This window comes from Larus michahellis, chromosome 2 (genome assembly GCF_964199755.1).
Source record: "Larus michahellis chromosome 2, bLarMic1.1, whole genome shotgun sequence".
Lineage (NCBI taxonomy): Eukaryota > Metazoa > Chordata > Aves > Charadriiformes > Laridae > Larus > Larus michahellis.
The window spans coordinates 26,594,991-26,607,728 of NC_133897.1; the positions used below are offsets into that span (position 1 = coordinate 26,594,991).

A 12,738-nucleotide genomic window follows, 5' to 3' on the forward strand; every position below is an offset into this window, starting at 1 on the left:
TTTCTTTATGTAGAGTTTTTGTCACAGTATACAACAGCTAACAAGCTGGGAAAGCTGTACACACATGGGTTTTATTCCTCACCAAAAGTATATACGTATTCTGTCTTTATATCACTTGGTAGAGACCAAAGCCCTAGAATGACAGAAGTATAAACAAATCCAGAGTGGACAGATCCACTACAGACAGTGTTTGATTCCACTGAGTTCAGCGTTAAGACATCTGTTAGTTGCAGTGGAATATGGTATTAAATGGATCACCTTAAGAGGCAACAGGAAAATAAGTGTATTAACTCCACTGTATTATAACATAAAATGGCAGAAGAAAATACTATATCCTTATTTTCATTCAAATATTTCAGACACAAGAGGTGTTTATTACACTATAAACGCATGCTACCCATGAAGCTGCATGGGTAGCAATCTTTAAAACTTACATTATATATATATATACACACATGAAATATGAATATATATTGATGAAGTGTGCATATAATGTGTATACATATATATAATATAATGTCTTACCGAATTAACTCTGTTCAGTCAACTGCTCTTTTTTCAGCTTGTTCTTTAATTCTTTGGAATTTGCATGGTATCAAAGAAAACTAAGGAAAACAGTTTTGTAACTACAGAAAACAATCTGGGAGGGTTTGCAAGTACAGAGTAGTAAAGTGTGTACCTTTCCTCCTGTGAGGAGCACCCCTCCACTTCGCAGTCCCACAGCAATAGCAGACAGCTTTTGAGATAAAGGACGTCCCAGAAGACTGTGGCTTATGTGTTCAAAGGAAGATGTTCCTAATTTGTCCACTCCTCTGAAAAGCAAATAAAGCATTATATAGCCTAGAGGTAGCATCGGTACACGTGATGTAAAGAATAACAGCCTGCAGTATGGTGAAGTTTCAGTGATGACACGTTTCAATGTACTTCACCTTTTGAAGAAAAAGCTAAGGACAATTCAATTTGAAGAGGCAGCATCTTTATTTTACAGTGGTGACACAGGGGACACAGACAGACGTTGTAGAACACGCACGCAATGGAAAGGTTATCCAGTCATTCCACACCACCCTAGCATGGGGTAGGTCTTAGAAGATAAGAGTGAACCATATTTCGGGGCTTCACCTATATGAGCGTCTGAGTAACAACCCACTAAGGAATGTTAACAAATTGGTAAAACATGGAGCATGCCTGTCTCAGAAAAGTTCTCAGCCTTTTCAGAAATAAAGCAGCACATAGTGCATTTGAAGACATCCTTATCCTTCACCTGTCCTAAATCTACGTGACTTTCAGCAAAATAGTGCTCTTTTTAGGTCCACAAACAGCAAGGCTATCAGTTTTGTATTTCAACTTTCAACAAAAAAGTGTTGCTCCATGAGAAATGGAATGAACAAATGAATCCTGGTTTCTAACATCTCTACCCTACCACCTCCCATCCCTACCACACTACTCAGTTCCCACTCCCTCTTCAATAATAATATGCTCAGTTGCCTTTCACAAGGCCTCATTAATATCCTCAGTTACATTTCACAACGCTGATTGTACACTAGTCCGAGTCTCTCGTGTCCCCTCTGCCCCACCCTTGCTTCAGGTTTGCTGCACAGTACCCCTGTCTTCCCTTACACTAATGACCACAGCTTTACATATTACTTATTTATTTGCTGAGAAAGAGCTAGCGTGTCCTATGGCTAGTCCCAGACTATACCACTGTCACTAGCCACCTAGCAGCTTAACCAAGTAGCTGTTGAGATTACACTGCACCTTTTACCAGTGGAGACATAATTCTGAATTTCTCTCCTGACCTGAAAATTCTGATAAAATTTGGAGGAACTAAGTTTCTTTGAGACCCATACCATTAAATTTAGTTAAACAAGTAAACAGGTTTAAGTTACTGCGGGAAGAGGATTGACAGACAAGACTGCAACATATCATAAGGTTAGCTTCATCTGGCAATCCCATCTAAAACCGCCCTCCAACTACCCCAGTATCCCTTACTGCTACAGAGAGGTCTGTTTCACACCACTGAGAAGCACTGCAAGAGTCACTGAACGAGGTGTATTTCTGCTGAAACTCGCGCAGTTCTGAGACCTCCCATCTTATTGTAAGACACGGTGAACTTTTCAGTACATGAGTTTTCTATTCACTTCAGTAAGACCATTCAGAGGACAAAATTAACCACCTGCACACACTAGGATAAGGTCTGAACCTGACATAAGCCAAAAGATGCAGAGGTTTTTTTTAGATCTGGCTTAGTTTTCAAGAAATCTGCATTTCCACCAATATTCTTTTTCTTTTAATTTCCATTTTTTCTACTATGAAAATGTCTCACCCTAAATCAGTTAGTTTGTGGTAAGGAAGGTTCCTGTCTGTATCACACATAGGTGGCTGGCTATCACCATCAGCTTTTCTAGTTAGAGGATGTAAAAGGACCTACAACAAAAGAAAGAGTTAGTACTTTACATTAAATATACCTACAGAAAAAGAGTATAGAAATTACTTTTTTAGAATTGTGTAAAGAAAAAGTTGCATGTATACTTTGCTGAAGCTTATTGCACTTGAAAGAAAGACGCGTTGGTAAAATGGCATCGATACAACTATCTCCAAAATACAATCCAGTGTTTACAGTGATATAACAACTTGTGATTAGATGTTAGGCCAAATGCTGTTTATACTGGCCCATCGTCACTTTCCCTACTTGTAACTACTTGTTTCTTCTCCTGTCCCCTCCCCTGTTGTGCTGATAGGAGTACTTGTGAGGCAAGAGAGTCAATCAGATCTGTGTGAAAAGTCACCTGACAGAACACCTGGCTTTTTTCACCTGCAGGAACATTTTCAGTTCACCGGGGAGCTCGTATGGAAAGCTGGGTAGGCAAACAGGGCTAATAGAGAGGTTCAGATAAGAACAGGCTGGTATAGAAGATGCTGACACTGTTATTAAGAAATGCACTTTTCCCTTACATCTCAGTGCCAGTCACTAGCACAATTTGTAGAGGCTTTCTTGTACTTCTCTACGACCAACAGAAATAAAGCTCTTGTTTTACTTTTTTTTTTTAACAGGAATCCTAAGTTTTGCAGAAAAACTCTGTTCTAAACAGCCGAAACAGGACACCTTAACTCTCCGCTAAAATTTAACTGTTATCAGCTTAAAAATCAAAGAAATGTCATCCCACTCCTAGAACCATAAACACGGAGTCATGGGCACTGGTTCAACCAGAATTATAGATGGAAACACTAATCCTAATATTAAATAGAAATATTTATTCTCCTGAGAACAGAAAGACTGAAGAAACAACACACAGAAACTATACAGAAGAGAAGGCAGTCTGAGCTTGGGTCTCATCTTTGTCAGAACAAGCTACCGTTCCCGCCAGATACAATGTGAAATGATTTTCCAGTGGTTTAGGTACTATGGGAAGGAATAACTAAATGTAAAGACAGCATGCTCAGACTTGGACAGTACTGACTTCCCTCTGCGCTAATTGATTTTTCTGAGAGTTTAATATAGACTATGAAATTCAGTAACTAGTGTGGCATGCCTAGAATCTCACCAATGCTGAGGCTATAAAATAACACATAAAGAATGAAGATATATTTTAATGATCAGACTGACATACTTATTTTAAAATGGAAAGCAAAATACATTATATATAGAATGTAATATATTTTTAACCAAATATAACAATTTAAATTACTTGATACCTGATACTATGTGATATTTACTTGTATATTAGTCTTTTGCAGCAAACTGGGACTCAGTATAAAAATATTCTCAGACTTATTTTCTTCCATTTGCGCAGGATGCACTACACTAAGGACAAACTCCTCCATTCCTGTAAAAACCCAAGGAACAACTATTAAAATTCCAAATAAATTCACTTTTTATTCCTCATAAGATGAAACAGATTAGTGTATTTTGAATTACTATGACATAATCCAAAATGAAAGAATAAAAAAGGTTAATCATTATTAAAGCGTAAATCATGCTTACAGTTTGAGTGTAGAGGTATCTGTTATGTTCAGTGTAGAGATTATTTCCTAAGTAAATTCCATAATGGACAGTTAAGACAGCTACAGCACCAGACAGTATTATCCTTACCTTCTTTAACAGACAGGTGTATACAGTCTGTGCTTGTCATTATCCATGGGTGATCATCAGTAGTGGAATCCTGCAGCCAAGAACTGAAAGCAGATTTAACATCATCTTCATGTATATCTTTATGCTACATAGGAAAAAAGAAAAGAGGGAAATAAAACAAAACAAGGTGTTAGTAAGTAAAACTGTTTTCTTCCTATGCATGAGGCATTTATTTCTCTTATGGTAGCAGAGGGATGGAAGAAGACAATAAGTTTTATTTATTTAGAAAATAGCATTTTGCCAACAACCATCATTTCTATCAACTGCTCTATGGAAAGAACCTGTCTAGCCCTTGCTACGGCAACAGCTGAATCTTGCACCACCTCTAAAGATGTTCTCTTTGAAATACTGATGCAAGGGCAATGAAAAGCTTTTATTCTTGTTTTACTTATCTGTATTGCCAGATCCAAGAGCACTACTAAGCTCCTGGCTTTGAAAGAGCACCCAAGGTATGCACTGATATTGACCTGTAACTTATTTTGGGTGCACGCTACACACCTCTCTTCCCTGAACACCCTGCTTCCTATACAAAGAACCCTGGCCTCATCCGGGTCAGGGGCACCACCAACAAACTTCAACAGGCAGGCAAAGAGACCCAACGACTTACCCCAGATCACCTAGATAAACGGAGCAGGAAAAGGAATTGAGTCTAGGTCACATATCTTGTGGCTGAGTTCCTAGTCAGAGAATCATAATTCCTGTCTAAAAAAGCGGGAATCAACCAATGCCATGGAAGCAGCGTTTAGAAAGGAAAATGAAAGCTACTGTCATTATTTCTTTCCGCATTTGTCTGTTTATCAAAAACTAAAAGAAACTTCAACTCAATTAGAAAGGAAAGGAGAAATCTGTATTTAAAACATATAAAAGCTACTTTTTATGATTTTTAGCAGGTTACTACAGAATACTTCTTTTAACTCCAACATAAAAGAAAAAAAATACAGTTGAACCATTCCTCTGTGGGCAAGAAACCAAATTAGAATATGAGGGATAAAGAACAAACCTGCATAAGCCCTTATGTGATGGGAAGTGCTGCATTTAAAGTTTTGAGGGGCAGCTAACATGGGAAATAATCAGGCCAGTGTCACACAGAAACAAGCCTGCGGCACATTATGAAGAAATATGTCATTCCAGAGCTACATCTGACAGGCTGCGCGAACTGGTACTGAGTATGTTCTCACTGTCACAGATGCTCGCTCAGAAGACTGGATATGTCTCGCTTACAGGAAAAACAGAGGGATTCAATTGATATAGCCCTAGAAAATTAAATCTTTGGCATGAGGGGAAAAAAACAATATTAAAAGGAAGTAAAAAACTAAATAGCATATAAAATCTACAATTTTACTGTGATTGTCTTAGGAAATCCACTGGGCACTGCAATATTTGAAGAGTATAAGCATCTCTTCTCCCAGACGACTTAAAATGGATATTTCCTCTTTAAGTCTACGATTCTTTTTCTTTTTTATGTTTGTTTTTATAGGCTTAATTGTATACACTTAAAATTTGCTAGGTTTGAACCAGTATTAATGCACTACAGATGAGGGTCAGACACAAAATTATTATCAATTACTGTTACTATTTTGACAGCAATTGTTTTGGTTGAGACCTAATCAAACAGAAAACGTATATTTTCCCTATCAATGCCATTTCTCCTTATGTCAACATCCTTTTTAATAAGAAAGCCATCAGAAATTTTCACGATTTGAGAATAATGGAAGACCCTATGATTTAAAAGGTACTACACAAATTTCCTCTAATAGCTTCAGGAAACTAGAAGTCAAAATTCAGAAGTTCTGTCTCCTCTACTCTCTGTGACCTCTGACAGTTCCTTTAAATAGAAAATTGTTACAGAGAGCGTGCCAAACTATTTGAAATATTTACCAAGTGTAAAATAAAATTTAATGGCTTGATGTTTACAGTATCATTGATCAAAATACAAAATAGTGTTACTAGAAAAGCCTTGTTTAAGTAGATCATAGATCTTCTTAATATACTTACATAGCAAAAAAGGAAGGAATTATTAAAAAAAGAAATTCCTTTGGAATTATGTCATACATGATAGACAACTTCTGAACTATCAGCTAACAAATGAAAAGAAATAAACATAAAACCCCACAAACTTGACCAGAGCAACAGCAACATTATCAGTTTTCCGATATACAAACAAATACGTGACCAAGAACATCAACTCACTAAGTTCTGTTTGGGTTGCAGTGTAAGAGATACTGGAATTTTAGGAATAGATTCAACTGACTTAATTCGGACTGTTGAATGTATTTCGATACGTAGTTTTTTTCTCAGACCATCTGGAATCTGAAATATTTAAAATAAAAGCAAAGAAAAAGGAAATATCAGAAAGTAAAACAGGTATAACATTGCATATATAATACAACATCAGTTTCTTCATCATTAATAGAATCTCTACATTTGATCATTAATCTGTTTATTGGTTGTAATCCGCAACAGAATTAAGAAGGAAACCACAAAATCGGTGGTGGTATCCAAATCTTGTTCTTTCATGCACACATCTAATTGCCTTTTACCCTATTAGTGAAAGTGCTCACTATAGTTGACCATCTACTAACTTCTTTAAATAAAACCCAAAAGGTTGAAAAGAAGAATTTGGAGGAATTCTTAGAATGTTGTAAGAATGCTTTCAGTAGAATAGAAAAACAACAACCCTACTTTTTCATTTGCCGATTAAAATTAATTTTACAGGGGCAGGTTACTATAAATAGGCCATTGCACAGATCAGGACTAAGCACATCTGCAGCATAGAGAGAGAAAATCCAGTCTCTCTAAACTGTACTAGTCAGTTTGCCCCTTTTAAAAAGAAAAATAATTTTAAAATATTCTGTGTTTTTTAAACATATATCCAACCTGAAAACTTCTCATCAATGCTTATTAGGTCTGAAAAACTTTATGGTTGCTGGCATTTGGAAAATTGGTACGTCTCTCAGAAGACGTAGTGGTAAAGACCACTGCAGGCTCTTGCTCTCATTCTCAACAAAAAAAAAGTGAATGGTGAAAAGTATATTATGTCAAAATAGTCAACTGGTGATTTGGAGTGCATTTTATCTATTTTTGTTGATCCCACACGTGCTTCCAGGAAAGAAAGAACATAAGCAGGCTGCAGTTCTAACAGAACAAGCTGTGTCTGCACGCTGGGACATGTGCTACCTTGCAAAATAGTATATAAAAACTAAAATAGTTTAGATTACATAAAAGCTCGTTATTGGATATTATTTTTTAAGATGTGTTTTAAAGAGCATATAACAGCACTTGCAAACACCGTGTAGAACTAGGATATGTGATCCCATCACTTTACGATTTGATGACACCTAGATTCCAAAGCACATTTTGAAGTGGTAACTCATGAAAACAATCTCATTATGCAGTACTGAATGTATGTAAGTAGATACTTTCACGTTCTCATGAATACAGTGGATACCAACAGATTTTGAAGAAAGCATGCATTCCTTCCAGAAACACTGAAGAATTTTCCACATTTGGTGCAAAAATGCTAAGGGTGCAGAAACCCAGAGTACACCGTACGTCTTGGAGTATGGTGGTAAGTAACGTAGTTCAGAACGAGACAGCTTAGCAAAGCATAGCTCTAGAAAATACTATTTGATTCTAGTATACTCTACTTGAGAGAGTAACACAAAGTCTATATCCCAAAACTGCATGTTAATTAGCCAGTTCCACAATTATCCAATAGAAAATATTATCCAATAAAAGGCCTAAAAGATAGTGTGCTCAAACTGACCCAAACTCTTCCAACATGTAGGGCTTCCCCACTGTGGCCATACTCTATGACACTCTTTAGGTCTTCAAATCCGTTCCAAACGATTTGAACAACAGATCCCTCACTGGATTCTTGACTGCTATTAGAATTAGAATGGTTTTTGTCTTGCGTACTAGTCAAATGCTTTTGCTTTTCCAATGGCAGATTTGGCTTTGCTTCTTGATGACGCTGTCTTGGGGAAAGCAGCTGATTAATTTTCCCATAAGATACTACAGGGTTTGGATCCAAATCAATAAATTCTAAATTCCATGGAAAAACGTGAATAGCATTGCATTTCAGAAACGCATGGGTGGCAGATGCATTCTGTACACTGGGAGGCTGGGACTGACATACTCTAAAGATGGAATCCATGTGAATTAAGTTCAGCAGCTTGTCTTTGAAGGTGCTCATTTCATCTTTATCACACAAAGTCTTCTGTTTCTGCTCAGATGTATGAGAGAAAATGCTCCCTATGAAATTCCATATATTTGGGAGAACATTTGAGCCAAACGTCATGTTTGCATCAGCCTTACTCTGTTCAAAGACTCCTGGTTTTAAGTAAGGTTCTTTGGCAAAAGGATCCTTTACTGTTTCTTCTTGCTCCATGTTACTTTTCACAAAACTTTTGAGCAAGATGTCATTTTCTGTGGAAGGCGTGCTGGTGATATTTTCCTCAGGTTCACGTGTTTTGGGACATATCAGAAGCTCTGTGCACGGTTCTAATCTCCCATAGGGGGCTGCTGGCGTAAGTGTACCTGGGTATGAATAAAGCAGGTCAATAAATGCATCCGCTCTTGCCAAACAGCTTATGCAATGTGCCACAAGAGCCTTCACTGTTGCTTACCGATTTTGATGTAAACATGAGTGTGCTGTTCAACCCATACAGGAAAGATGGCTTTTGGAAATACTATTCGAATCTGGTCAAGAAGATGTTTTTCAAGAGAGGAAGCATGCAGTTCCTAGGAAAATGGGATATAATTATAAATTAAATACTGCGTACATTTTCAACATTTGTTTGAAGCTAGAAAATCTACATCTCTTTCTAAAACACCATTTGAAATATAAAATACAATTAAACCCCAGCACATTTAGTATTTCCTTAGGGGCTGAAAAGAACAGGGCATTCGGCAAAAAACTGCTTGTGTCAAAAGCTCTGTCATCTGTAAGAAAAGGATGCGAACAGGGGAAAAGGTTTTATTACCAGAATTTCCCAATCATCTGTTGAGAGTGGTTCCACTTCTACTTGCTGACAGGAGGAGACGTGGGAACAGGGTTCAAGAAATACCTGGCAAAAGTAGCACCATTTCAAAACATTAAACTTCTTATTTTTAAACACAGAAAAGCTCCATCTTTAATTCAGCTAGAAAACTGACATCTCCTTCATTATACATTTTCACTACTTTGAACATACGTCTTCTTAATGACACTAGGTAATTCATAAGCAGAAGATCAATCTTCAACATATTAGAAACGGTTTGTGTTGGGCGTATGCCTGGGGACTCCAGCACACTGTGAACGGAAGTGAATGGGAAAAGCATCAAGAGCTTTATCAGCTAACAAACAATCAATCTTTAATGCATAGGAATCACATAATCAACTTTGCATTTTTTAATTTTTGTTTTCAAATGTCCTAGGCTTTAGAATGCTGGAAAATTTGTTGAGTTATGCACAAATTTAGATAAGGCATAAACATCTGAAAAAATGAGGCAAAAGTACAACACAAAAGCAAAACCAGCTCCTTTATGAATGATGTCATGGGAAGCAGCCCCACTTCCACAGAATAGTTTTAAGGTCCTGTGTAACAGGAGGAATGATAAAAGCTATTGTGGCTTAGGCTTTTCAGACAGCATTATACATGTATTTCAAAAGTTAATTTTTACCAAAGGTTCCATTTGACAGAAAGTAACAATTTTCAAACAAGATAATGTCATACATTTTAAAATAAAATTAGTTAAATTTTTCTTAATATAAACATAGTTACCTGTCCTCTGAGAGAGATTTATTTCAAGTCAGCTTTTATAAAAGTAACAATAGATTTTAAATTCCTCTAGGTCCTCAGTTTGAAGCAAGAGTTGAGAGGAATAACTTTTCCCCAACACAGTAAATAGAAGAGCAAATTTCTATGAAACACAGCAAATGTGCAATTCCTGAATCCAAAACAATGGCAAAACTACCTAACTATTCATGTATTCATTTGATCGTATAGATGATTACTTCCAGGCAACAGCTGGGTGAGTTTTTCTTAGGTTTCCTTTGTCAACTGTTTTTCTCTTGAAGGGTAGTAATTGCTAGAACAAGAAAGGGTAGTTACCTTGCCACTGAACTAATGCTAGAAAAGTAAACAAGGTAAGATAATACACTGCTTTCAGCCACATTCTTTGATGTTTTCTATTATTCTGAATGAAATTTTCAACATGAGAGAATAGGCACATATGAATATACGATACAATAACATTGTGTAGAGTAATACTTTTCTATTCTTGTTTGTTTAAATCTCTACCTATTGATATGTTGAGATCTTAATAGTCCCGTGTCAGAAAGCTCTGTCTGCCTCTTGGGCATCTCTTCAACTGCTGTCCGATGAAAGAATCATTTACAAGAAGTTTAGCACAGCGTCCAAGAGTTAAGGGGCCAAATTAAATACACATTCAAAGACAGGACACACGGGGACATATGGTGAGAAAGGGAGGAAAAAAGGTATGAAAATTTGAACCCCAAGTCAAACAAGAAGAAATATGCAGCAAGTCAATAATTACTTTAAAATAACAGGAACTCCAGGCAAAATAGTCTCAAGAGATAATTTCCAAATTGTTAAATTGCTTAAAAGTGTATTTTCCTAAAATTAATGGCACTGCAGATAGTGGCTCCAACCCTGGAAAGACCTACCCACAAGCCTATCCTAATACTATTTAGGCAATTGTTACTGATTTAAAGAGCAAATCTTTTCACATTTAAGACATTTCATGATGGTTAACTTTTCTTATGAGCAGATATAAATGAAGCAATTGTCTAAATACATGAAACAAGAAGGTCATAGCTAACTTGTAAATTATTACCTTTTCCAGGTATCTTGCAATATACTCTTTATTTAAATAAGAAAAAAGGATGGCATTTCAAACCTGTTGTCCATCTGTAATGCCAAGTTTCTCTGCTAACTGTCTGTTAATCTCTGCAATATTTTCATCCTGGTGACCTCGATGCCTGATTTCCATCCAGCTCAGAAATATAGGCTGATGACCACACGATACTTTCACAGCTTGGCCCTATGAGTTTCAGAGAAATAAAACGAATTAACATCAAACAAGATGACTATGAGTCAACCTAAACTGCATTTGATTAGAGAGACCAAAGTGATTAAAAATATTTTCTGGATTTTACATGCCCTATTTTAATTAATATTCCCTGCCAATAACTTGCAGCATTTACAACATGGTAATACAGGGTGTTTCTATTAGCAATGACAGGGTTTTTTTTTAATTCTGGCAGACTGGCCAACTTATTAAGCATGACCTTCTTTAGAATTCTTCTCCATGTTACCTATTTGCACGACTCTCAACACAGAAGTGCATGCCGGTTTCAATTGTTGAACAGCTTTTAATTTTTATGGACTATTTTTAAGCAAGGAAAATAATTCCTCTTCCCTTCTTCTGTATTATAGTCTATCAAATAAATATTTTACATAAATGTATAACTACACATCTCTATTTCCCAAATGAGGAAAATACATAAACATATGCTTAAACTTTACATGCGTGGACACCAAGAATGCTTTCATGAGCTGAGGAATGTGTAAAATAAGTCACAAATCACATAAACTCAGACCAAAATGATTTTACCTGTTTCAGAACCGCTCAGCTATTTTGATTCCAAACTGAAGAGTCTTAATATGTTCAGTCAGTTTTCACATAAAGAGACTATATCCTACATTGTATCACTCAACTGGCATTTTCTCTATTTTTTTTTTCCAAAATGACCATTTTTATGAAAATCAAGTGACCAAGACAATGTACACTGTGGATATACCACAGATTTACTTGTTAACATAGTGACGTTTTCTGTTTTGTTCTCAACTCTATCCTAATAATATAAAACATTATTTGACTTTTTGATAAACTCTAAAAACATCTTCAGAGAATACCTGCAATGGTTCCAAGATCCTTTTACCAAGCATAGTATTTAATTTAAAGCTCTTCCCTGTATTCACGCAAACAAAGGCTCTCCCCAAGTATCTTAATCTTCACACCACGCTGAGTTTCATAGACTATTTTATCATCCACTTACCTAATACCGTCAGCAATTAAATTTAGCTTTTGATTCCATTTAAGTTTTTATATGATTTACTCACTGTAATCTATTAACATAATTATTTATCCCCTTTTTAACATTTTTATTTGAGTTTGCAGCTAATATGCTATTGCTGTCAAGATTTTGAGACTGTATATTTTCATTTTGCAGATGATGCTAAGTAAAAGCAGAGCCCGCCATAACCAACTATGTACAGAATGGCGCTACAAGACTTCAAAGCAATTACACGTGCTGAATGTGCTCCTGTAGACTCACGTGCCTACGTGAGGACCGTCTCATTGGCCAGTCTGGCCCAAACCATAACTCCTTTTTCCTATCTCTTGCCAGCAAATTTGTAAAACATCCAGAAACCGTAGCAGAAACTAAGCTAACATTTATCATAGAATGGTTTGGGTTGGAAGGGACCTTAAAGATCATCTAGTTCCAGGTTGGAACAGGAATAAATGTCCTGGGCAGGGCACCTCCTGCTAGACCAGGCTGCTCTGGTATCCACATGTACTGGATTTCTTGCAACCCCACC

General features: G+C 36.5%; 1 protein-coding gene across 1 annotated transcript in view; it reads right to left on the minus strand.

The window, feature by feature from the left end:
- PEX1 (peroxisomal biogenesis factor 1) overlaps positions 1-12,738 on the minus strand; it is a 26,885-nt gene that overhangs the window by 13,266 nt on the left and 881 nt on the right. Inside the window, exons 2-10 of the mRNA XM_074574671.1 lie at positions 11,033-11,176; positions 9,115-9,198; positions 8,758-8,872; positions 7,896-8,668; positions 6,320-6,439; positions 4,091-4,214; positions 3,715-3,824; positions 2,324-2,424; positions 680-812 (exon numbers count right to left, since the gene is read on the minus strand). Of these exons, the coding sequence (XP_074430772.1) occupies positions 680-812; positions 2,324-2,424; positions 3,715-3,824; positions 4,091-4,214; positions 6,320-6,439; positions 7,896-8,668; positions 8,758-8,872; positions 9,115-9,198; positions 11,033-11,176 (1,704 nt within the window). The remainder of the gene's footprint in view (positions 1-679; positions 813-2,323; positions 2,425-3,714; positions 3,825-4,090; positions 4,215-6,319; positions 6,440-7,895; positions 8,669-8,757; positions 8,873-9,114; positions 9,199-11,032; positions 11,177-12,738) is intronic.